The following is a 26,332-nucleotide window of genomic DNA, read 5'->3' as shown; positions in this document are numbered from 1 at the left end:
TTCAACACACCAGTAATTCATGCTTGTTGTCTAATGTTCACAGTACAGAACTGTGCAAAGTCGAACAGGCAAGGCCTCCCCCTTCTTCCTCACCCAGCCCCCTGCAGATAACTATCAGTAGCAACAGGGGTGCAGAAAACCTTCCAGGCATTTATGTAGTGAATTTGAAAAATGGAACATTCTACATACATGATTCTGTAGTGGGGTTTTTTTCACTTAATTGTTTTAGACTCGAACAAATTTCCACGTCAGTATGTTCACTGCCACACTTAGACCTGGTCCCTCGGCCCCTGCCCTGGCTCCCGCTGTGACCCTTCTCTGACTACAACCCCTCCTATGGGGTGAGGAGTCCCAGGGGTCAAAGGGACAGACCACGTCCTACCCAGTCTGGGTACTGGGACTCTGAAATCTCTTGCCCAAACAGCTCAGGACAGACCTCTTCTATGGATCTTTCTTTCTTTCCTTTTTAAAGTTTATTTATTTAATATTTTTTGATAGAGAGGGTGAGAGAGAGCGCAGGATGGGGAAGGGCAGAGAGGGGGAGAGACAGAATCCCACTCGGGGCTCGAATTCATGAACCGTGAGATCATGACCCGAGCGGAGATCGAGGGTCTGATACTTAACGGACGGAGCCATCCAGTCGTGCCTGGATCTGTCTTTCTGATGGTGGACCCCACCACCAGTGGGGCTAGCCAAGGAGTGGCCGCTCACTGGGGGTGTGCAGAGAGCTTGGATGTGTAGCCGGGGGTGTTCACATGTGCCAGGTCTCTCAATTACCAAGAGAGAGCTGGAGGCGGGAAGAAAAGATGGTGGGCCATGGACCAGAGCCTCCATGTGCTTTCTGGACCCAGGTTCCTCAGATGTTAAGGGTGGGTCTGGACAATAAAGCTCTGCCTCATCTTTATACTGGTTCCACGGTCTACATCTTTATACAGTGTTCCACTCTTCTTTTCAGTCATTTCTTGTACTGACAGATCCCTCTTCCTAGTGATAGACGTTCAGGTGCTTTAGGGGCACCGAGGTGGCTCCGTTGGTTGAGCATCCGACCTTGGCTCAGGTCAGGATCTCACAGTTCATGAGTTCGAACCCCGCATCGGGCTCTCTGCTGCCAGTGCAGAACCCACTTCGGATCCTCTGTCCCCGCCTCTCTCTGCCTCTCCCCCGCTCACGCTCTCTCTCTCAAAAATAAATAAACATTAAAAAAAAAGATGTTCAGGTGCTTTAACAAAATGTTCCCCCTGAACAGCTTTTCATCAATACTAATGAATAGGCCTCTGTGCACAAGTAGTCACACGTAGCAATACAAGCAGTAGGTACAAAGCCCGTGCCTGTTACGAGGCAGGCAGGCCCTGGAGCTGGCCCTCGTCGCCTTGGGCACAGAGCCTGCTGACAAGCATCGTCACAGACGTTGACTCCACAAGCTTGGCTTTCTGCTTTGTTCCTGGAAACTTCTGGGTCCACCTCAGCTTACATCCAATCAGCATTTTTTTCCTACGTTGCAGAAGAGGGAAGACTGAGGGAAGGTCACCGCAAAGGACAATCTCAACCCACCGGAAGGGAAAATGAGAACCTGACCCACTGACGGTGAAGGGCAGGGTGGCTGGCGTGTGCCAGTCAGCTCAGTGCCCCTCCCCTTCATACACCCGGATCCCGGTCTCATGGGGTCACTTGCCCTATTTTTCACCAGACCTGGAAGTTTCCTTCCTGCCTCTCTGTGTGCAGTCCCCTAAGTCCAAACTCTTGAGCCTTCCCCATTCCATCCACTCTTCGGTGCCTCTTCTTCCAGGATGCCCTCCTTGATCTCTCAGCTGAAAGCTCTCTCTGAATTCCCATGAAGTTTTGTTTGTACCCATCTTGTTGGACTTTTTTTTCTCTCCTTTAGATAATTTGTCTCTAGATAGCAGAGAGAGAGAGAGAGAGAGAGAGAGAGAGAGAGAGAGAGAGAGAGAGACTCCTGATCATCTTTAAATCTCCCCCTTCAGTGCTGGTCAAAGTACCTTGAATATGGTCTAGGCTTAATGACTGTTTGTTGAGTGAATATGCAATGGGCAGCTGGAGGCCCCTGCTCATTTTGCAAAGACATCTTCACTCTGCTTCTCAGGGTGTAGCTAGGAGCTGAGTTCTTCGGCGCCCCGTCTGCAGATGGGCCACCAACTTTGGAATACCCTTGGCTTGGCGCTCCCCGGGAAGGTGTGGTCTGGTCTCAGAGCACAGTGTAAAGAACCGCCCCCCCTCCCCGCCCTTCTCTTTTCAAAATGTCCCACGAACTTGCTTGTTTTTCCAAGTCATGCTCGGAGTTCCTCCCTGTCCCCAGGTTTCTAACAGCTCTTTCCTCTGAAAATGAAACACAAACACACCAATGGTCTGGGCAGATGTCCCTCAGGGGAATGTATAGTTTCAATGTCCTGGCAGGTGCTAGTCTGACAGTTCCTCGGTGATTACTTGGTAGCAACGAAAGCGGCCTTGGAAGGAAATGCCTGCTCTCTCCCCTGGGCTGGCCCGGCCCCTCAGGTTCACGGTCAGGATGGTGATGTTCAAAATGTGACTAGCACACGCACCCAGCAGCTCACTGCGCTGTTCCCAGGGCCCCGGGAGGCAAGCGGACAAGAGCGGTTATCCCCATTTGGCTGAAGGAGACAGCAAGGCCCAGAGAACGTCAGACTCTCTGGGCGGAGTTTGAGGCGCAGCTGGAATGTTCGTTGTTCCTACTGTGTGCGCCGCTCGCTCCAGCAGCCCTGTGCACCCAGGTAAGGGAGAAGACGGGGGCAGAGGCAGAACAACAGAGGCTGCTTATCAGTTTGGGGCCTGTTGACATGTTTATGGCTCATTCCCATCTACTCCCAGATGGGCTGAGCGACCTGCGGCGTGCCCCCTGCCCTCTCTGCACCCGTGTGAAATGAGAGCTTGGGCAAATTCAGTTCAGAGAGTCAGACTTACTATGAGTGGGACACTGAGGACTGAAAACTGAACGAAGGAAGCACAGTCCACACCCTGTGTGGAGTCCACACCGTTCATTTGGTTTCAGTGTGGAGGACAGTGCTACGAGCGGGGCCCCAGGTGTGTGGGGGAGGCACAGAGGGCACCTGCTCAGCCAGCTGGGAAGCCTTCCTGAAGCAGGCAACTCCTAGATGGAGACCTGCATGGTGGATAGGTGTCACCCAGGTGAAGAGGGACTGGGGCCCACAGGGAGGAACGATGGTCCTGAAGGTGCCAGGCTTACATGCGTGATTCTAACGCACGTGCCGTGGCAAAGGCTTCCATGGGCCAGGGATGGACCCAGAGAGACAGACAAGTCTCTCCCTTCACAGAGCTGGGGGTGGGGGTCATCCTCACCTGGGCTCACTCCATTCATCCCCCTTCTTCCTCCCCACTTACGTCTCCCCAACACTCCAAATCCCCACCTTGTCCCCTCGGCTTGTGCGGAGAACTCTACCTAAAGTAGCCCGAAGTGTAGACAGATGGTTAGATGTCTACATGCTTGACGGCCATCGCATATCCCCCCCCCCAATCAGATTAACTCCCCTGCACCCCTGCCCCACTTTCCAGGGTCTCTAAATTCCTGCCACTGGCCACCCCCTTGGGTTTAGGCACTGAAGGTCACTCTAAAAGTAAGCCTGGAAAGGAACTAACCTACGAATCCATGAGAACTCACAAAGCCCTTAAATCAGTGGCTCCAGAACCTGGCTGGGAATCAGGCTTATCTGGGGATGTTTAGAAGTACCCCCAGAGATTCTGATTTTGCAAGTCTTGGACTGGGCTAAGGAATCTGTATACTTTTTACATCTTTCACAGGCAATTCCATCCTGCCAGCTTTAGGAACCTCTAGATTGTATTATCAGGTGATCACCAGGTTTTGCAATAACGGAAAGCGGCCACATAGGAATTGGGGGCAGGATGCCCAGTCAAGAAACAGTTAACAAACAGGGCACCTGGGTGGCTCAGTCCAGGAGGTGGCCGACTTCGGCTCAGGTCACGATCTCATGGTTCGTGAGTTCGAGCCCAAGAAAGAAACAGTTAACAAGCACTACTTAACAAACATCGACTTTCAGAGCACTTCGTATGAACAAGCAAGCAAACTAACGAACGCATAAATGAATGTTTGGGGGGGCACTTTATTACGTGCCAGGCACTTCCTCTGACGTTAACATTAATCCTCTGACGTCAGTCCTCACAGCAGCCCTGTGAGAGAGACAGCAGTCCCGTTTTAAAGCTGAGGAAACTGATACACAGAAGCCAGGTGACTCATCCAAGTCACTCAGCTGGCTGAGGGGCAACTCCTTGGCCTCATTCTCCCCGTCTCTGGGCAGAAGAGGGCAGGGAGCCCTGAGTTGCATCAGCGAATTATTGGCTAGGCAGAATCCTTCGAAGTACTTTCTTTCTGGTTCGAAGCTCAGATTTATTTCCCTCCTCTCCCCTCTGGATCGTGAGTAATGACTCTTCTAACAACACTATTATTTGAGAGGCCGGAAAGAAGCAAAGAGTCTGTAGACTCACTTGAACCACTGGAGGGTAGAGTCTGACATTACATTTTTGGAACCATCCTCCCCCCTGGGTTACAACATCCTTGGCTCAGTGGTTGGGGAGAAGCAGAGAGGACAGTGCAGAGAAGAGGCGTTGCCAAGTGAGGCATTTGGCGTTGGGCCAGACCGCCATCCACCGTCCACCTGCTGCCTCCCCTGCAGGGGGCACCTCTCCCATACCTCAGCCTTTCATCGGCCTCTCCCATGGGGGGCCACTGTCCCCAGGCCCTTTACCACCAGAATATCCAGCTTAGGGCTGCCCTGAGATTTAGCCTGGATCACAGCCTGACTTCTAGAACCATTCTTCCCTTTCTCCTTCTGTGGGTCTGTGCCAAGCAATGATGAATCAAAGGCGAGCCCTATCCTTGGGGGCCCACGGCTCCCTTTCCCTCATTACTCATTTTCCCTCTCTATTTATTTCATGTCCCCCTCTCCTTTACTATTTCTCTTTAAAAAAAATTCTTTTTAAACATTTATTCATGTTTGAGTGAGAGAGAGACAGCACATGAGCAGGGGAGGAGAGAGAGGGGGAGACACAGAATAGGAAGCAGGCTCCAGGCTCTGAGCTGTCAGCACAGCCCAACATGGGGCTCGAACCCATGAACTGCGAGATCATGACCTGAGCTGAAGTTGGACGCTTAACCGACCGAGCCCCCCAGGCGCCCCTCCTTTGCTATTTCTCTTCATTGGTTTTTTCTACAACTTTCCACGTCTGTCTTATTGGCTCAGGGTGACTCATCACAGCTACACCAGGAAGAAATGATTCAAGAGGGACAGTGGAAGGATTTAGGGATTCCACAGAAAGCAACAGCAACCTTGTCAAGATGGTCTCTGGTCAATGACAAGCCTTTGCCATCGGCCGTGTGTGCCTGAGGGTTGGAGCCGTGTGGAAGAGAAGAAGAGCCATTTGAACGAGTCTGGGATCCTGAGGAAGCCTTCTTCAGGAAGAAGTCAGGGAAAGCTAGAAGGAGCTATTCTATCCAAGCCTGGAGGAAACGAGTTTCAGGTTAAGCAGTGGCCCATCACTGGTAAGATTAGTGAGAAAAAGCATGGATATAGCAAGCACATGGATTTGTTTTCATAATTGAATACAACCTTAAAACATGATTATTGTGGTTTTCTTTCTTTTTTTATTTTTATTTTTTTCTTTTACAGAGAGCAGGAGAGAGGGGAAGAGGGAGAGAGAGAGAATCTTAACAGGCTCCACGCTTGGAGCTCGGCGGGGAGCTAGAGGCGGTGCTCGATGCTACGATCCTGGGATCACGACCTGAGCCAAAATCAAGAGTCGGACGCTCAACCAACTGAACCACCCAGGCGCCCCGATTGTGGTTTTCAACAAAGAGTTCTGTGTTTCACATTTTATAGCCTGACCCAGCGGAAGCACGGGCTACCCTGAACGGTAACATCTACAGGGCGCCTAGAGGATTGGCGTGAGGAGCTGTTACCCGGCTGCCTCGCTCCCCCTGGTGTCAGTTATGAGAACTGCAGATAAAGTGCCAATGAGCAATTAATAACCAGTCTTGAAAATTCAAACTTATGCAATTATAGTTAAGACATTCTCAACATGGAGTGAGTTTCAGTATTACTTTGTTCTCCACGTAAGGAACCCTCCTTCCCTGTCCGGCACTGGACCTAGAAAGGACGTTGGGGTCCCAAAAAGAGCCCTGCTGGCAGAGATGGGGGAGCCAGGCGTTAGAGTCCATAGGCCCCGGGGGCGAGGGGGGCGAGGGGAGCGAGGTGGTGGTGGGTGGAGACAATGCTGAGTTGGCAAATCCCTCTGGCTTCCCTGAACTGCCCAAATTAAATTTATTTTCTTTCATGGAGGTTAGTAACCAGGAGACTTTCCTTTCAGCGTTTCCACTACCAAGATTGTGCGTCTTACCCCCAAAGCATGCAGTGGTTGGCCCCTTGCCTCTCCGAGCTCAGCACTAAAGTCGTTCGCCACCCAGAGGACCCGCTCAAGCTCCCCGTCAGGTTGGTCAGTCGTCTCTGTGGCTCAGGTTCCCTGGGCCGTCGCCTACATACTCTTCAAGTCCTGGGTTTCCCTGTGTGGTTCTGGCATTAAAGAAAGGAGGAGGAGGAGGAGGGGGGGGGGCAGGGGAAGGGAAGGAAGAGAAGAGGGAGGAAGAGGGGGAGGAGGAGAAGAGGGAAGAAGAGAGGGGGAGGGGGAGGAGGAAGAAGAAGAAGAAAAAAGAAGAAGAAGAAGAAGAAGGAGGAGGAGGAGGAGAGGGAGAGGACAAGAAAGAAAGGAGGAGAGGAAGAGACAACAAGGCAAGAAGAGATCAAAGTATCTGGAGCTTGGAGGAGCCTGGAAAACGTTTGCTGGCTGCGTCTTAAGCTGTGGGCCTCTGGTACGTCTTCCAGGCCCTGAAGGACCCTGAAGGGCCCCCAGCTCCTTCCCCAGGAGGACCACTGTCTGGATATCCACTGCTCCGGCCCTCTGGGGGAGGGGCGGGGAGCACTCTCTTCTTGTGCATGTGCTGCCTGCCAGGGTCTGCTGGGTATCTTGGCCTGGGGCCCTGAGCCAACATCCCCCCACCTCCCTTCCGCGAGCAGTTTTTCTCTCTCTCTTCCTCTCTCTGGTGCATTGGGTGGTTTCATCCTATCCTGTGCTGTAGTGATTTATCCTTTAACCAGAATGAGTCATGGCACCGGATTTTATTTGTTCCAAGAGAAAATAGCAGAGGGTATTTATGCGCTGCGGTATTGGGAGCCTGCTCCAGGGCCTGAGCCAGGAAAAGGGCTTAGGACGTTCCTGGGTGAGATTTCTCCAGCAACAAAGGCTGAGGCCGCCCCAGGCCTGACAACCGGCATGGGCACCAAGGAGGAGGGATGGGCTTGGATAAGACCCGTCATTCTGCCCCAAACAACAGTCCTTAGGGCCCTTTTTCTTGACACCTCTCCCCAGACACCATATCCTTTTGTGGGGGACAGGCCAGCATAAGGCACTAACTTATCCAGCAAAATCTGCCCACTCACCATCTCCTATTGCTCCCTCATGAAAACACACTTGGGCTCGCATCACTATGCCCATTTCGCAGATGAAGAAACCCTGGTCCAGTAAGTGGCTGTGACATGCTTCAGTTCCGGCGGCTTGGAAAGTGGCTGAGCAGAGAAGGGAATGCAGGTTTGTGTGGATCTGGACGCCTAGATGTTTCCTGCAGTAAAAAGCCACCCCCTCGTGCCTTTGTGTATCTGCCCAGGCAGAAGATCTGCACCAATCTTGAGACCTGCCATAACCCTGAGGGAGGGGGCCACGAATGAGAGGCTGGAAACCGCCGGGGTTGGGAGGGGAGAGAAGGGCAGGGCCTGAGGGCACCCCGGGGCTTAGGCTTGACACCCAGTTTTTGTGGACTTATTCCTCATGGATTAGCTTTCCAGTCAACCCCAAATTCTATCACCAGCGGGCCTCCTGTTACCTGAGAAGGTCTATACAGAAAGGCATTGGAAAGAATGAACACCTTACCCACATTCCAACTTAGTGTAAGTAGCTACCACCTAGTGATCTTGAGACAAGAGACCCAGGATGGTGGGTAGACTAAGCCTTGGGCAGTTTTCACCTGGGCGCCAGGTGGGGATATCACAGGAGGAGGAGGCTGGCTCCTGTCGCAGGAAGAGGAGTTGGGAGACCTGGTTTCAATCCTGCCTCTCCCACTCACTTGCTGTGTGACCTTGGTGTAGTCTCTGTCTCTGGCACTCAGTTTCCTTGTCTATAAAATAAGGGGATTGGGGTGAAGAATTTCTAAGACCCTTCCCAGGCGGGAGGGGGGGAGAGATGCCCCCTGCCTGGGGTCTCTGCCAGAGGAGAGGTCTCTGGGGAGAGATGGGGTATCTACTATCCTATACGGGGCAGGTCCGTTCCAACTTTGTCTTAGGGGCTGAGGGTGTCTGACTCCCACGTGATGCCAAGCTTTTGGGGGGAAGTGGTGGTCCTCGCAGGTGTGCACGCAGCCCTCCATCTCGCTCCCCAATACCTCAGTGTCCACATGCAGGACAATGGCACAGCCCTTTCAGCATCTGACCACACAGTCCCTGAGTTCAGTCATCGCAGAAGAATTCACAGGGACCCCCTCAAAGAGATGGGAGGCTGTCTAGGACTTTGGATGAACCAAGCCGCCAAATCTGTCCTTCTGTTGCTGAGGGTGATGACAGTTATACTCAAGATGCTTCTTTTCCCCAAACGGAAGTTGCTGTTTCCCACCAGGACACCCCAGAATTGCCTGGAGACTGAGGCGCCAGCATGGTTCTGTGGGGGTCCCCCTAATCTACTGGATTCCCTCTCTGTTTCCTCTCTGCCTCCAGGGCCCTTCCCCCTCGCTCCTCTGTCTGCACAGAAGCTCCCCTCCGTCCCCAGCCATGGGTGTGCACCACTGGCCAGGTAGCACTGGAAGGCATCGGAGCCGGCCAGGTGGGCAGATGCCGGGGAGTTGGGCCGGGGTCCCTCCCCTTAAGGGTACAGTCAGGCTGATGAGATTAATACACTGGTGGCTGTGCACAGGAGCGAGGGCTGGGAAGGGGGGGTACAGGACAGTCTCCCCTGGCTTTGGCCCCACCTGAGACTCCAGTGCAGGGGCCAAGGAGGAAGTGGGGCGTGGGGAGACAAGGGATGCGGTGGAGGAGGGGCTGAAGGGGCGGAGGGGAAGAAACACTGAAAAGTAAGGAGCAGGATGGGAAATCCAGAAACCAGGCAGAGGAAATGGGCAAAGAGAAGAAAAAAGAAAATGGAAAGGTAGGAGAAGGCAGAAGAAGGGCTAAGGGAGACAGGAGGAGTCTTAGGGGGATGACAATAGTGAAGTGCGAGCAGGTTTTCGCAAACCGCCCCCGCTCCCCCTGCAGCCCCATCCCCAGCTGGCTCTGGGCTCTCAAAGTCCCCGTTTCCCCACAGGTTCCCCGCACACGGTTCAGGTCATTTTGCTTCTGCCTGTTGCCATGAACTTAAGATTCCGGGGACAGAGATCTCTAGGTCTGTGGTTCTCAGAGTGTGGTCCCCAGACCAGCAGCCCTAGCAGCCCCTGGGAGCTTGCCAGACAAGTGAGTTCTCAGGTCCCACCCCAGACCTGCGGACCCAGAAACTCTGGATGTGGGGCCCTCGGGGGACTCTGGTGCCCCCGCTGACGTGTGAGGACCACTTGCTCTAGAGGTTCACACAAGTTGCAGTGAGTCCTCTTGAGAGCCTCTAGATGTACTCTGTGTGCGTAAGTGTGCATCCTGAGTGTTTCTGTCCGTCCATCGCAAGGGCTCCGGCCCCGTAGAGGTTTGCCCAGCGCTGCAAACTCCCCGGCTGGGCCCCCGGCGGCTTCTCGGAGAGGCTCTCGGGGACAAGCTACAGAGTGTGAGCACCACCCCCTCTGTCTTGCAATTCTCCCCTCCTCTGCGACACTGAGCCCCCTTATCCCCCTTGCCTCTGATGGTTCTCCCTCCTCCCCACTCCCACCCACGGGCATCCTAGGGTTCTTTCCTCAGCCCCCTCCTTCTCTCTGAATGCTCCTCTGTGAACCTAGTTCTCCCAATGCACATCTGAGTCTGGGCCCTGATCTCCCCGCCAAGGTGAAGGTCTCTGTCCCCTGCTGCCAGCCGGCCACCTGTCCCCGATGACCCTTGGATACCTCAGACCGATGGGGCCAAAGCTTAGCTCACACGTTCCCCCAAAGTCTGTCTCCTATTGCTGGGTTTTGCTTTTCTGTTTTTTCATTGTCTTGCCAGTCAGCCAGATATGCCCCCAGCCATCCTTCAACCTGTTTCATCTGCCTCCTTCTCTTCTTGCCTTAGCTCGCTCTACTCCAGCCACACTCATGGTTCCTTGAACATGCTGAGCATCTTCCTACCTCAGGGCCTTTACACTTGCCATCCTCTCTGCCTGGAACACTCTTTTTTTTTTTTTTTTTTTTTTCAAGTATCCATGATTGTCTCAGATTCTCCCTTTCCTTCCGGTCTCTGACTGCTGTCACCCTAGCATTGAGGCCTTTCTTGGTGGCCAGCATAAGGCGGCAGCACTTCCCCCAACTCGTAAGCCCCCTTACCCTGCCTAATGCTTCTCCATTGCACGGATCACCATCTGACAGATGATGGGGAAACTGACAATGTGTCTTCCCCCGCTAGAAGAAGGGCTCCATCAGGGTTGGGACTCTGTAGTTTTGTTCACCATTGAATTCCCAGGATCTAGCACCAGGTTCTCAAGGATGAATGAATGAACTACTGACACTCATAAGGTCCGCCCCTTCCTCAAGCCCCGGCCCTTAGACCTTCCCCTTAACCTAGACTTCCATAGCCTTCCCACCAGCCTCCTCACCTCTAGGCTCTCCTCCCTTGGTTCCATCCTCACATAGTAGCCAAACTGAGCACCCTGAAAATTATACCTCGGGTGAACCGCTCTCCTGCTCTGAAACCTCCAATGGCTCCCCATTGCCTCGCAGATACAGTCGCCTTGCTCTGGTGTCTAGGAGTCTCTAGGGTATGGTCCTCGCCCTCCCAGTCTTTGGCCTCACTCTCTGCTTTCTGCACCTTCTCCTCCAGCCACATGGGATGGCATCCTTTCTCTAAACATGGCCTCTTTTTTTTTCTCCTCTGCACAATCACCCATGCTGTTCCATCCATCTGTTATATTTTTCTCACCCACATCCATTCTGCCCATGGAAATCCTACCCATCTGGAAGCCCCCTCCTCCATAGCCTCCCCCGACTCCTTCCGCCTCCTGAATTAGAAATTTCTCCCTCACATGAATTCCCCTGATCTTTTCTGTGTGCCCTCTCTTGGTATTTATTGATCATTGGGTATTGGTTGGGGTTCTATGAGCATACACCCTCTCTTCCTGGCTGGGCACAGCACATTTATGTGACTCTGCTAGAGTTGGGTCCTGGGGGACACCACTGCCTCAGTTCCCATGGGGCCAGCAGCATGGCCAGTGGGGAGAGACAGCGCCGACGGAGACTGTGGGTTTCCAGCTAGTGGGGCTGCTTCTGTTCTGGGCTCCTCTGGGGCTAATGAGACCTGGGCCCCAGACCTGGCTCGGGCATTTACCATGTCCTCTCTCTTCAGTCTCAGTTGCCTCCCCTGGAAAATGAGGACAAAGCCTACTTCTCTTACATGTGGCTCACATCCCTGAACCTGCACCCCAGGGACCTCACCATGCCCTCTTGTTCTTGAATCCCACTGAGTTCCAAAGGGCTCTCTTTGTGGAGCCCACCAGGGCTGTCTGGCTCCTGCTCCCCAGTGCCCTCAAGGGGAGAGAGCAACATGCTCTGCCTTGCTGAGAGCTGGCGCTTCTCTCTCCAGGGGTGACAGCTTCAATGACAAATTGGAAACTTGTGGGGCCCAGCTCTGCTTTTTTTCCTAGCACCAGGAGGCTTCCTGCTCCGGGGGGACCAAAGGCACGGAGAGGCCCTCTGCAAACCCTACACCGGAGCTTCTGGGACATCAAATGGTCTGAAAAAAATTAACTGACTTAATGATTTCAATGTACACGCATTAGAGTCACATGGATTAAATTTCTCTGAAAATACACAAGGGCTTTAAAAGCAGGGGCAGAGAATACTTAGCACAAGAGGAATTTGTTTGCTCTTTTCCTTTTTGTGTGTCTGTGAGTCTGGAGTTGGGGCGCAATGGGCAGAAGGGGAAGGGTTAAGGAAATCAAGTGACATCCCCACCAGGTCTGTCCCCCTTCATCCTGCAGCTGATTACACCAGGCCCTGGTGCCCTTGACGTTCGAGGAGGCCCACAGCCTGGTAAATGGGGGCCAGGCCTCCTTGGCGCCTGTGGTGGAAGATAGCTGGTGGGTCCTTCTCTGCAGCGGTGCTGGGACCTGGATTTCTGGGCAGTCACTGGGGAGTGATGTGGTCCCCTACTCGCATCTCCCCACCCTCAGGGGAGATGGTGATCCTCACGGGTCCCCCTGCGAGAGTCTCCTGGGGAGCTCTTTAAAACACACACTCCCTGGCCTCACTGCAGGCCCAGGAGATGCCGACCCAGGTGTGCCAGCCCTGCCTTAAGGGCTGGGAGCTAGGTCCATACCCAGGAGGCAGACTGTCAGAGGAAGACTCTCGACCAAGCGTCCAGAGGCCCCATTTCAGGGTTGGCTGCTTGCTCACTGCAAGTCGCTCAGTCCCCACTGCCTGCTGTACACATTCACGTTTGGGGTATTTTCTGATCTTGCCTAACACCCTGAGATCGGTAAGTTCATATCCATTCTAGACACAAGCAAACAGAGGCGCAGGGAGGCCGAGAGAGCTTCTCCCAAGGTCTTCCTCCGAGAGACGGTCTTTGGACAGCAAGCCGTTGCATCTGCCCTCCCTCTGAGCCGCCTGCTGGCATGGAGTTGAATCAACACGCACCACTGGAGCCGTCCCCGTGCATAATTTCCAGCCAGTGTCCCCCAAATGACACTGGCATCAACCTCTTTTCCTATGATCAACATCCACAGGGTCTTGTGTCTGAGCACAGCTCTTGGGATGCTGCCCTACAGGGCAGGAAAAATGGGGGCCGGGGGGGGGGGGGCGAAAGGCAAGCATCCAAGTTGGATAAACGGGTGTCCCTGCAGTGGGGACAGGTTCCTGAAAGGCCCTGTGTGCTCCTGTCCGTTCTGCATGAGGTGCAGCTCCCTGGGGTTCCAGGGCCTCTCTGTCTCTCCCAACCCAGCTGTGACAGAAAACAAACCCAGGACACATGGCTACAGTGTAGTACCAGCCCTCTCTCACGATGTGCTCAGATCAGCAAAAGTGACCAGGAGTTGATTCTATCAGACCTTTCTTCTCCTCTAGGCTCAACCTCCAAGACTCCACTCAGACGCCCCTCTTCTATGAAGGCCTCCCAGAGACCCCAGGCACAGGGATTTCTCCTTTCAAACTCGGGCTGAGTTTCTTCTATGAGGAAGATGCTGTGTGGGCTGCTTTCAGACACAGGGAAACGAAGACGGTGTCCAGTAGGGGGGGATGCACCGTGGGCCTAAGTGACTCCAACACAAGGTAGGAAGTGATATATGCCATCGGAGAGAGGGTTTAGGAAAGGTAAGGCCATTTTAGGCCAGGAGAAGGATCCAGAAAGCCACATGGAGAAAGTGGCCTTACAAAGATGAACATAATTAACAGCAGCTCATATTTTGTCTTGTATTGTTTTTTAATTATTTCAAGGATATTAGTGCCGCCTCCTCAAATGGTCTGTGAGTTATTTGTGAGTGAAACCATGCCTTACTCGCACTAATATTTTGCAGAAACTAGTAACGTTTATTAACAGAAGCTTACTAAACAAATAGTAGTCAAAACAAATTCAATCTTGCCAAAGCCAGTTCCATTTAATCTTTTTTTTTTTTTTAAATGGTTATTTGTTTTGAGAGAGAGAGGGAGAGAGAGAGAGAACACCAGCAGGGGTAGGGGCGGAGAGAGAGGAGAGAGAGAATCCCAAGCAGGATCTACACTGTCAGCGCAGAGCCCCACACGGGGCTCAAACTCACAAACCATGAGATCATGACCTGAGCTGAAATCAAGACTCAGGTGCTTAACCAATTGAGTCACCCAGGCACCCCCAGTTCCATTCAATCTTTAACCCTTCATAGCACATACGAAATATGTACCTTATTTGGGGGCTGGTTGAGAGAGATTTAAATCATTAATTTAGTCTTTTGGGGCACCTGGGTGGCTCAGTTGGTTAAGTGTCTGACTTCGGCTCAGGTCACCATCTCGCGGTCTGTGGGTTCGAGCCCCGCGTCGGGTTCTGTGCTGACAGCTCAGAGCCTGGAGCCTGCTTCAGATTCTGTGTCTCCCTTTCTCTCTACCCCTCCTCTGCTCATGCTCTGTCTCTCTCTGTCTCTCAAAAATGAATAAACATTAAAAAATGTTTTAAATCATTATTTTGGTCTTTCAAAATATGTTCTTTTGAGCATCTACTAATTGCCAGGGATTATACCCCTCATTTCAGAAAGAAAGACAATGAAACAGGCAATCAGTATCCAGTTTGATGAAAGTTATGAAAAACAAAATACAGAATTCTATGGGGCAACTACTCTGGTGATGGGAAGGGATGGTCAGAGAAGGTTTCTCAGAGGAAGTGAAATCTCATTTGATAAAAGAATGTGGACTTTCAATTCTAGCCATAAACAAATTATGAAAGCTAGATAAAACACACGGAACAACTATTTTCAGGCACTGGGCAGCAATCAATGCAGAGCTCGGTACTCAGAAAAGGCAAGCAGAGGAGCTAAATCCACATTCACCCCGGCTCTCTACATGAGAGAACTTTCTTTATTTGGGCACAGGGGAATAAAATCCAGAGAGCAGCAGCCGTGCTGAGTGGAGGAAACAGTGACTGAGGCTGGGGCTGAAACTAGGATTTGGTAGGGGCAGGCAGAAGGGAGACAGCCACAGAAAAAGAGCCTCCAAAACTCTGCTAACGTTTTCCCTCAGGATCCTTGGCTGACTCCTAAGCTGTGTATGCATCTTGTGAGACTCTAGAAAATCTGCTGGTGGGGAAGAGTTTGTAGAGGCTGTCCGATGCCTGGCAGATGTTGGGGTTCATGCCTGATCTGAATGGAGAAACTCTGATGACTATTGTGGGCTTTCAGGGGAGATCCCAGAAAATCCATGCCTTAGGAATTAAGGCCACACCCTAAGAGGAAGGACAAAACTAGATGATAGCTGCCCTAACCAAGGCCCAAACAAAGCCAATGGTAAGATCTAGGTGATTTCATCAGTATTTTAATTGCCTCTCAAACAAAATATAAAATTCTTTATTTAATTTATTTTATCCTATTTTATTTTACAATGTTTATTTATTTATTTTGAGAGAGAAAGAAAGAAAGAGAGAGAGAGAACAAGCATGGAAGGGGCAGAGAGAGAGGGAGAGAGAATCCCAAGCAGGCTCCATGCTGCCAATGCAGAGCCTGATACAGAGCTTGAACCCATGAACTGTGAGATCATGACCTGAGCCAAAACCAAGAGTTGGATGCTTAACAAACTGAGCCACCTAGGTGCCCTGAAAATGTATAATTCTTTTAAAGAAGGTAACATGATCTATAGCCTCTACTGTGTAACATTCACAACGTCCAAAAGACTAAAATAAAAAATTACTAAACAGGCAAAGAATCAGGATAATCAACTGATAATCATAAGATAAATCGTCATTAGAAGCAGACCCAGAGATGATACAGATATTGGAGTTAGCCAAGGACTTCAAAATAACTATGATTAGTATGTTAAAAAAAAAAAAAAGACTAAAAAAATCAACAAATGGGAGAAAGATTATTTTAATAGAATTAGAATCTATAAAAAAGAATCAAATTGAAATTCAGGAGCTGCAAAATAAAATATCTGTAATTAAGAATATATCAGATGCATTTAGCTACACAGTATACCTCATGTACATAGAAACAGAATTCCTGAGAATATATCAATGGAAAAAATTTTTTAGAAAAATCAATGAGTATAGTTAACCATATTAACAAAATAAAGGAGAAGAACCATATAACACTGCAGTCTTTGCAGAAAAAGCACCTGATAAAATTCAACACTTACTCACACACACACATATACACACACAACCCCAGAAAACTAGGAATAGGAAAAAAAACTTCCTTAATCTGAAGGTATCTATAACAAATGAATAAGCTATAGTCAAAATCTTATTTAATTGTGAAATACTTTTAAGTTTTCCCTCTTATAAAGGAAATAAGAAAAGTGTGTTCAATGTCACAATTTCTATTCAACTTTGTACTGAATGTCCTGACCGTTGCAATTAGGCAATTTAAATAAATAAAAGCTACAAAGACTGGAAAACAAGAAATAAAACTGTAATTATTTCAAATGATCTGATTGTATACCCAGGAAATTCAGAAGAATAGTATCAAACTATTAGAAATAATAAGTTAATTTCGTAATATTGCTGGATATAATGTAAGGATACAAAACCAACCATATTTTTATTTTTTTACATTTTGTTTTAGAGAGAGAGTGTGTGCGAGCAGGGGAAAGGGGCAGAGGGAGAGAGAGAGAGAGAGAGAGAGAGAGAGAGAGAGAGAGAGAGAGAGAGAGAAAATCCCAAGCAGGCTCCACACTCAATGCAGAGGCTGATGTGGGGCTCAATCCCACAATCCCAGGACCACAACATGAGCCAAAATCAAGAGTCAGACACCCAACCAACTGAGCCATCCAGGCACCCTGACTGTCTTTTCCTATACTACCAAAAAAAAAGATTAGAAAATGAAATAACATTCCACTTTAATTAGCATAAAATAGCAAATACCTAGGAGTTAATGTCGTAAAAGACACAAGAATTTTACACTGAAAACTTGAAAGCACTATTGAGAGAAGCATTATTAGTTTTCTTAAACAGGATGTACAAGAAACACTAACCATAAGAAAGTTTTACAAGTTAAACTTTATTAAAGTTAAGAACTTCTGTTCCTTGAAAGATACCGTTAAGAGAATGAAAAAGCATATCACAGACTAGGAGTTCTTTGCAATGCTTTTCTCTGACAAAGGATTTGTATGCGGAATATGTTTTTTAAAATTCTATAAGACGGTAAGGAAAAGAAACACAACACAATTTTTCAAATGGGCGAAAGTCACAAATCAGACACTTCACAAAACGGGATACCAAAAGGCCAGTACATTTACACAAAATTACTCAACGTCATTAGTCGCTATAGTAACCCAAGTTTAACTCACAAGAAGATACCACCGGAATAGCTAAAATCAAAAAGACTGATAATACCAAGTGTTAGTGAAAATATGGAGCGATGGAAACTCCATTACATTACTAAAGAAAAGTTGAAATTGGCAAATCATTTTGGAAAAAAGTGCTTGGCAGATCATACTAAAGCTACATTACCTACCCTTTAACTCAGCGATTCTCCTCCTGAGTATACACCCAATAAAAATGAGAGCAGACATCCACCAAAAGACATATATGAGAATGTTAATAGCATCTCCACTCAAATTAGCCAAAAAATGGAAACAACCCAAATATCCATCAATAATTAAGTGAATAAATACATTCTGCAGTGGAATATTACACCAGTGAAGGAGCACGAAGTATAATACATTCCGCGATATATTAAACCCCAAAGACATAATGTTGAGTAAAACAGGTCAGGTATAAATGAGTACTTACAGTATGATACCATCTATATGAAGTGCAAAACCAGGCAAAACAAATCTGGTGACAGTGGTCAAAATAGGGATTACTTGGAGGGGCACTGACTGCCCCTCCCGTGTGACAGGGGTCACACGGGAACTTTCTGAGGGGCTGGAAATGTTCTGGATCATGTTCTGGAAGGTGATGACATGGGCCTATACATATGTAAAATTTCACTGAGCTGTACAGTGGAGATGCCTACATTTTATTGTGTCTAGTTATACCTCAAAAGAAAGACAATAAGATACTCCTTTAAAAAAATATGAGAGGATTAGCCAGATCAGCATGGTGGGGTAAGGTGAGGGGGGGAGGTAGGAGACGACATCACTGAGGGAGGGCATAGCATGTGCAAAAGAAGGTCTAGAGGGAGAACTGGAAAAACAGAAAAAATTCAGTTTGGCTAGAGTGTTGACTACAAGAAAGGAGGGGAGAAAGTGGAAGGAGAAGAGGTTGGGGAGGGTAGGCAGAGGCAACACTGGGAAGAGAGCAGGGTAGAACGTTTATCGCCACTGTTTGTGTGGTCCCTTGACTCGTCAAGGGTATCTAAGAGGGCCGAGAGAGGCCCAGCCTCTTCTATTTCGGGAAGGAGGGCCTTGCCTTCTGGCAGCTAAAACCCAAGCAGAGGGAGAAGAATGGCGATTAATAGTACATGTGCGGGGCAGATCTTACTGGGGTGCTGAAAACGTTCCAAGACTGATTTATAGCGATGGCTGCATAACTTAGTAAATTTGTTTTAAAAAAAAATCATTGACTTGGGAAAAAAAAATTGACCTGTACACTTGAAAAGAGTGCTTTATGATACGTAAAATATAAGCCAATAAAGTTATTTTTAAAAGTCAGAGGCAGACCCTTCCCCCCTCTTGATTGTCCCTGCCCCCAGAGGCGTCCTTGGGAGGTTCCTGGCCCTCTCCCCCGACCCTGCCTCGCTCTCGCTTTCCTCTGCCCCACCTTCGCCTGTGGTTTAGCTTGTGAGCACACACACCCATCCTCAGAGACACTCCCCAACACCTCTCCAAGCAGCCAGGATCAGAGGCACTACCCCACTGATGAGACACTGAGGCCCTGAGAGCAGACGGGAAGGGGTAACTATTGGTTCTGGATGCCTGCTACCTATGCTGTCATATAACGTGCCACCTACTATTTTCTTTCCCATTTCTCAGATGAGAAGATGGAGGGCCTGATGTGGAATGCTCGAGGTTTCATAGTCAAGGGCAGATGATATGAAGCCAGGACAAGAAGTCAAGTCACTGGACGTGAAGGTGTCTACACATGAGGGCCACTGTGGGCAGCCAATGGAGGGGCTGGGTGTGGGGGGGTCCAGGGCTGGGTGGGGTGACAGCTCTCACTCACCACTTCTTTTCTTTTCTTTTTGACAGAAAGAAAGAGAGAGCATGCACAAATGGAGGAGGGGCAGAGACAGAGGGAGGGAGAGCATCTCCGCTGAATGCAGAGCCTGATGCGGGGCTCAGTCTCACGAAGTGTGAGATCATGACCTGAGCAAAAATCAAGAGTTGGACGCTTAACCAACTGAGCCACCCAGGCGCCCCTCACTCACCACTTATTGCCACTGATGTCATGCTGCTGCACTGTGTAACCGAAGAAGGCGGCCCTGGAGCCAGCGATGATTCGAGGCTTCCTGGTGTCCATGTTGAAGGTGTCCGTGAACCCTGGGGTGGGGAGAAGAGGATAGTCAGGCAAGAAGAGGTCTGGGCCCCAGTTGGTTGATGGTCCCCACTGGCAGGTCTTGGGTGTGGGAGGAGTATGGTCCCCTGTCCTTGGGGAGCCGCCATATGAGGTGGTTAATGTAGTCCCTGCTTTGGGGAGCCCACAGTCTGATAGGAGAGGTAGGAGAGGCGCACCCCCTGCCCTACAAGAGCCATAATCTGATAGGGGAGGCATAAAACCTACTCTCAAGTACACCAGGTCTGACTGGGAAGACCTGGTCCCTCCTTCTGAGAATGCCAGTCTCATGGTAGGGGTGGGGAGAAGATAGCTCCTTTCCTCCTCCACTATCCCTACCTCCAACTCCACTCCTTCTAGCTTCTGCTGGTTTCCTCTTCCATTTCGTTCTCTCTTTTCTCTCCTTTCTCCTCCTCCTGTCCCTCCTGCTCCTCCCTCTCTTCCTCCCTCTCATCTCTGCCTGCTAAAGAGTCAAGGAACTGCCTTCCCACCTGTCCCCCCGCCAAGCCTTGGTTCCTAGTGGCCATGACTCCAGCTCTACTGGCTCACCACCACCTTCTGAACTGATTTGCAAAGCTCTGCCTGACTTCAGTTGGGGGTCACTGCTCGGCCGGGGCAGTTGACGCAAAGCAGAGAAACAGTCTCGTAACCCTTTCACCCTGGCCTCCAAGGTTTTCCTTGTTTCGTGAGGTCACGTGTCAATGAACCAATTCCACCTGCCAGACAGCCTTGGTGTTGAGCCTTTGGCATTCTTGTGCCAAATCACAAGAAACAACAACTCACATCTGCATGGCAGCTTGGTTCCTGAGTCTCTTCACATCTGCCGCCATTTTCCCTCACAGGACCTTGGGAGAATGAAGAAGCATCATCCACATTTGGCAAAGGGGGATCCAGTGCCAAAGTGGTTACGAGGCTTGTCCAAGGGTGCACAGGGGGTCAGTGGTAGCAGCAAGAACTAGGACCTGAGATGCCTGCTCTTTGACTCCTTCCCTCCACGAGGCATTTTCAGGGCAGGTCTGGCCTCCTTACCCATCATTAGTAGTAGGAACTCCAAACTTGGGACCCATGGGCCTTGAGGGGTGGGATCCTACCATCAGCCCAAATTTTCAGATTAGTGAAATACAATCAGTAGAATAGAGTAGAGTAGAATAGAATAGATTAGAATAGAATATCACTTCCCCCCCCTTTCACGTATGTGTAGGGCGTGAAACACACGTTTATGTATTTCAAAGAACTTTTACATATATGTTACCCATTTGACCTCTATGACAGCCCTGTGACGTGGGTAGCAAAGGGTAGCCTGCGGGACAGGGCCTCTGAATGTGAGGCTAGTACCTTGAGTGTCCCACTGTCCTGCCCATGGACACTGAATCCCTGGGCTGAGTATTTGAGGGGGATGCCCAGGGGCACCTACTTGAACAAGACCTGTTGTAAAAGGACAAGTGGTTTCTTCCACACTTTCTTTTTTGCTGTGCGAATGGATGCAGTGGCCGAAAGTTTCATCATTAGAGTCATTGAATTAGAGTCCCGGAGGGAAAACTGGAACTCCTTGGAGTCGGGATATTAGATATATGTTATCTCCCTTGTCTATGTCAATTGGTTATTAGTGCTGCCTGGAGCACTGTGTTAAGAGAGATTCTGAGGTCAAGTCTGTGCTCGGTGGGCAAGACTAGTGTGATCAATGAGCGGGATGGATCCTGCCATGGAAACAGGAGAGGACAGTGGCAGCAAGCTGCTATGTAGCTGTCCTCATATTCCTACTCTGCCACAGGAATTTAGTGTCATGGCCCAGAGTGGGGCTGGGAGACGTACTTAACTCATTAGCGCCTTATTTACCAGGCCCAGACTCTGAACAGACTTATCAGCCTGGCTAGCAGCAGGCAGCCTCAGGAAAGGGGACCCTGGTCAGGTGAGCCCAGGGGGAGGAACCAAGGACCCTGGTTCTTGGCCAGTAAGGGCATGTCCTGGAAGAGAAAGGGACGATAGTGTCACCTATGCAGGGCTGGGAGGTGGGCAGCGAGGGGTCGAAGAAGCGGGGTTTGCAGACAAGGAACTCGCTCTCTCTCCAAATCCGTTCCAGGAGTGAACACACATACACACACGCACACACACATGCACACACATACACATGTGCACACGCAATACACGCGCACACACATGCTTGTGTGCACACACACACAGGCCTGTGTGCACACACACGCACATTTACAGGCACAGGCCACATCCCTAATGGTGTGCAACACTTTGTCTGGCTCCCTGGCGCCCCCTGGAGACACCCCATGGTGTCCCTGGTCCTCTTGCTGTATCTGACCTCAGCAGGAGGAGGTGACCCTGAAGAAGGGGAAGGCACATTCTGGCCGTCAGGACCCTCCCACCATTTCCAGGCCTACAGGAGGGTGAGGGCCGGGGAAGATGAGGCCATAAATTGTGTCTTTGAGGTCCTCCCACTACCAGTGCTTCTTGTGTGAACATGGCCAGGGGTCCCTCCAAGATCTGTCAGATCCTGTTACTCCTCAGCCCCATACCCTCCACTGGGTTCCCACCCCACTCAGTCACAGCCAGACTCCTTACCTGCAAGGCCCTGTGTGACCACGCCCTCCCCGCCCCCGTGCTGTTCTTTCTTTTTATAATTTTTTTTTAATGTTTACTTATTTTTGAGACAGAGACAGAGCATGAAGAGGGGAGGGGCAGAGAGAGAGGGAGACACAGAATCTGAAGCAGCTCCAGGCTCCGGGCTGTCAGCACAGAGCCTGATTGGGGGCTTGAACTCACGAATGGCGAGAACATGACCTGAGCGGAAGTCAGATGCCCAACCGACTGAACCACCCAGCCGCCCCTCATGCTGTTCTTTCTGCTCTTTTCCTGTCCTCCCTCCTCCATCCATCTGCTCCAGCCACGCTTTCCCCACTGGTCGGTCCTAATGATGCCTCAGACCGCCCTCTGCTCAGCGCCTTTGCCCTGGCTGTTCCCTCTGCCTGGAACACTCCTCCCCGGTCAGCTGCACAGCTCACCCCTCAAGTCATCCAGGTGTCTGTCTCAGTGCCATCTTACCCACCACCGGGCCACCCCGTCACTTTCCGTCCCCCTCCTCCTTCTCCATTTTTCCTGACAGCACTTATCACAAACATATTACATATTTATCTGTTTCTCGTCATGCGGCTGATAGACCATAATATTCCTATGTTCTCTAAGTGGCACGAAACACTGCTGTACCCTCAGCTTCTCCTTAGCCCTTGGTGCCTGGTCGTAGGTATCGACTGACTGGATGGCTGGGAACCAGGCGCCACGTTGGGCTGGGATGCCCTCTCCCCTCCATGAGGAAAAGGGGAAAGAAAAGGATATTTCCTGAGCACTGAGATGTTCCGGGCATGATTCTAGGTATCTAACCATCGATTTTACATTAATTAGTTAGATCTCACACCAGCCCTGTGAGATAGGTATTATCCTACCTCTAGGAGGTTAAATAATTTGCCCTAAATCACTCAGCTGGGAGGAGATCAGAGCAAGTCCATGATCAAATAGCTCAGGGCACTGGGGTGATGCATTACCCCTGGGAGACCAGCCTTTTATAACAAGGACCCAATAGGGAGGAGGGAATATTTTTTTCAGAGAAGGGGGTCTTCCCTGCCCTCTGCTCTCCGGGGCCACCTCCTCTGCTTTGGAATTCTGCTGGGAGAAGGAAATGGAGAGAAGGCAGATCCCTGTTCTCCTTCCCTCACCTGGGGGTCTGTCTAGGACCAGTCTAGTCTCCTCTGCACCCCCACTCCCAACCTCCTGGGGATAGGATTAGTGAAGCCAGCTACAGGCTAGAGGACAAAAGCCCTCAGGGCCAGGGTATTAAGTTACAAAGTGGTGGTGTCCTCACTGGCGTGGGCATTTGCTTCTGATCAAACCAAGCCAGAGAATGGGTTTCCTAAAAGTGATGGCAAGTCGGATGCTCTGACCTCAGCTCCCAACGAGATCTCTGGCCCGCTCCTCTGATGGCAGATAGCTTTCACGCGTGGGGAATGTACTCTTCTCAGAGATTTATGATCTCCAAATACCAATAAAACAAAACAAAGTTGTTTTTGACAGGAATCGGCAGGCCAGTCGCAGAGATGCTGGGAGACTGGCTGCTTTTCTGCCCTTGCTATTGATGACAGAGGGTGGAAACCCACAATTCTTGGGCTGCTCTCCTGTGGACTGTGGCCAAAGTTACATCAGCTTTTTCAGAAGCTTATCTGTATTTTTAAAAAGCACCAGTCAGTCCCAAGAAGGGATGGAAATCACAGCCCTGAGCTCGAGTACCACTGCAGGCTAAGGTGAACACCATGGCCCCGTTACCAGGTGGGGCAGTCCCAGTCCCAAGTGCTGAGGCACGCTGGCCAGCACGCATCCAGAGCTCCTGTCAGCCAACAGCTCCACCGGGAGCCCTCACTCTAGCTCAAGGTCGGCCACTGGGCTTCCATGCTGCACTGGTCCCTTTTCATGGCTCACCCCCCACTGCCCAGCCCGGTCCCAAATCCTCCACATGTCTGCAGACTCACTTGTGCTAGTTTTCCTCTGGCTGCCTGTGTGCAGTTACCAAGGGCCCCCTTCTGCTCCCTAAGATGCCCCTTCCTCCCGCCCTGGGGCCTTTGCACTTGCTGCCTCTCTGATGAACGTCTCATCCTCATCAAATCTCAGCACAAATGTCACATCCCCTCACATCCCCAGAAGCCTCCCTGACCCCCGATTATACCAGGTCTTGCCTGATGATCTCATCACCTCTTGTACTCACCAGTACAAGTGACTTCTTTATTATCACAGTTAGTAATTGGAACTGGTGTGATCATTTGGTTGATGGCGGCTCCACGAACGCCAGATAGGGTCTGTTTACTCACTGCTGGCTTCAGCACCCAGCCCGGGGCTAGCCCCGAACAGCACTGAGGGGTGAGCAAGACAGGAAGAGAGTGGGGAGCCTACCAGCTAGGGAGAGCTGCGTGGAGAGTAAGTGCAAGGCTGTGACCAGTCTGCCATGATGCTTAGAGAAGGCAGGGACCATGGTGGGCTAGGGCAGTCAGGAAGCTTCTGGGGCTGTGATCTCAGCCTGGAAGGTTGATGCATACAAATTGGTGAGGCAGCCCAAAGGCGGTAGGCAGGAATTTCTGGTGTGAAGGGAAGAAGAGAAGAGCCTGCCTGGCACAGGTGTCAGGACTGTCTAGCTCCTCCTGCCCTCCTGCCAGACTCCTTGAGGGTGAGTCCAGGCAAGGAGACAGCATGGCTTTTGAGATGAGGGAGGGCTGGTTAGAAGCCTGGCTCCAGCATTCATTCACTAATGGGCGACCCGGGGTCAGTTCCTTCTTCTTTCTGGCTGTTAGTTTACTCATCTATAAAATGGGACTAATAATGCCCACCTCGAAGGGTGGGTGACGAGACTGAATGCAGTACCCAAACTGTGGCAGTGCCTGGTAGGTGGAAAGCACTCAATACATCTTGGTTGAATTAAATTGAGTCAAGATTCCCTGTTCTCTGGGCTGCCTCGGTGCCTCTGCCCACGCTGTTCATCTGTCCTAAGAGGCATTTCCTTCTTCTTTCCTTTCTTTCTTTATTCCTTCCTTCCTTCCTTCCTTCCTTCCTTCCTTCCTTCCTTCCTTCCTCTCTCTCCTTTTCTTCCTTCCCTCCCTCCCTCCCTCCTTCCCTCCTTCCCTCCTTTCTTTCTTTCTTTCTTTTCTTTCTTTCTTTCTTTCTTTCTTTCTTTCTTTCTCAAACATCAAGGCCCAGCTCTGATGACTCCTCTGCTACATTGTGGCCCTTCCTCTTGGATGATAGTAGTTTCCACATCTACCTTGCCCTCTTCCCTGTGTATACAATATTCAGGGCACAAGCATAGCATTCACTACATACCAAACACTGTTCCAGATTTATTTAATCATCACAATAACCCTTTTTTTTTAATTTTTAATTTTTCTAAGTTTATTTATTTTTAGAGAGACAGACAGCATAAGCAGGGGAGGGGCATAAAGAGAGGGAGACACAGAATCTGAAGCAGGCTCCAGGCTCTGAGTTGTCAGCACAGAGCCCAGTGCAGGTTCTCATGAACCACGAGATTGTGACCTCAGCCAAAGTCCAATGCTTAACCAACTGAGCCACCCAGGCACCCCACACAATAACCTTTTGAAGTGAGCATATTATCATTCTCATTTTACAGGTGAAGAAACTGAGACACAGCCAGGAACAGCAGGGATGCACCCCAAGGCCTCATCAGTCCTGCCCCATGCCTCCTGCCTCCATCCAGCCTTCTCTCTCTGTCAGCCCCATCCCCTTCCATCACCTGAATTCCTCACCCAGGTTTGACCTCCTCCCACTCCCTGCTCCTTAAAAACTCACGAGTCCCAGGTCCCACACCCTTAGGCCCTGCTCGCTAGAGAACCGATTGGTGAATCCCTGACCACAGGGACCAGGTGGGCCAGAAGGAAGCAGCCAGAGTCCTTGAAGGTCTGCACATAGCTCTGCTCAGCAGCCCTCTGTCTGCAGGGACCCAGGCCTCAGGTCACTCCCTGGGCCCCACGCTGCGTTACAGATGCACTTGTGTAAGCAAACGCCTTCATTTTCCTTGGACAATGTATGCTGGGATGGGGGCGAGGGAGGCAGAAATGGTACCCAGACTCTCTCCTATCATCTCCCTCTTCCCAGTTCTCCTTGGGCCCCAAGAATCTTCCCATCTAAAAGCAAATCGCAGATAGAGAGGGTGGGAGGAAAAGACCCTGAAACTAGCTTAAGCAAAAAGAAACGGTAAAGTAGATCTCTTGCCACTGTGGAGGACAGAATGACACATTCCAAAGTGAGACAGAAATGAGATGTCAGTGCCTGGCTGTTTTGCACCGTCTGCGTTGCTGTCCCTTTGGCACACAGTAGGTGCTCAGTAAAATATGCTGAACTACAGCAGAAAATTTAGCTCTGAGACAAACCACAGGGGACTCTTAAATACAGGGAACAAACTGAGGGTTGCTGGAGGGGAGGTGGGGGGGGGACGGGCTAAATGGGTGATGGGC

The 26,332-nt window shown here is 50.5% G+C and overlaps 1 protein-coding gene across 1 annotated transcript in view; it reads right to left on the bottom strand.

Annotated features, from left to right (window-relative positions):
* The window catches only part of ITGA11 (integrin subunit alpha 11), an 89,536-nt gene extending 69,794 nt beyond the window's left edge, over window positions 1-19,742 (bottom strand). The window contains 1 exon segment of the mRNA XM_042988522.1: window positions 19,195-19,742. Within this exon segment, the coding sequence (XP_042844456.1) occupies window positions 19,195-19,610 (416 nt within the window). The 5' untranslated portion in view covers window positions 19,611-19,742.
* Window positions 19,743-26,332: the final 6,590 nt, after the last annotated feature.

Source organism: Panthera tigris, chromosome B3 (assembly GCF_018350195.1).
Source record: "Panthera tigris isolate Pti1 chromosome B3, P.tigris_Pti1_mat1.1, whole genome shotgun sequence".
Classification (NCBI taxonomy): Eukaryota; Metazoa; Chordata; class Mammalia; order Carnivora; family Felidae; genus Panthera; species Panthera tigris.
The sequence above is the reverse complement of the archived record's forward strand: the minus strand, read 5'-3'. Positions and strand labels throughout refer to the sequence as shown.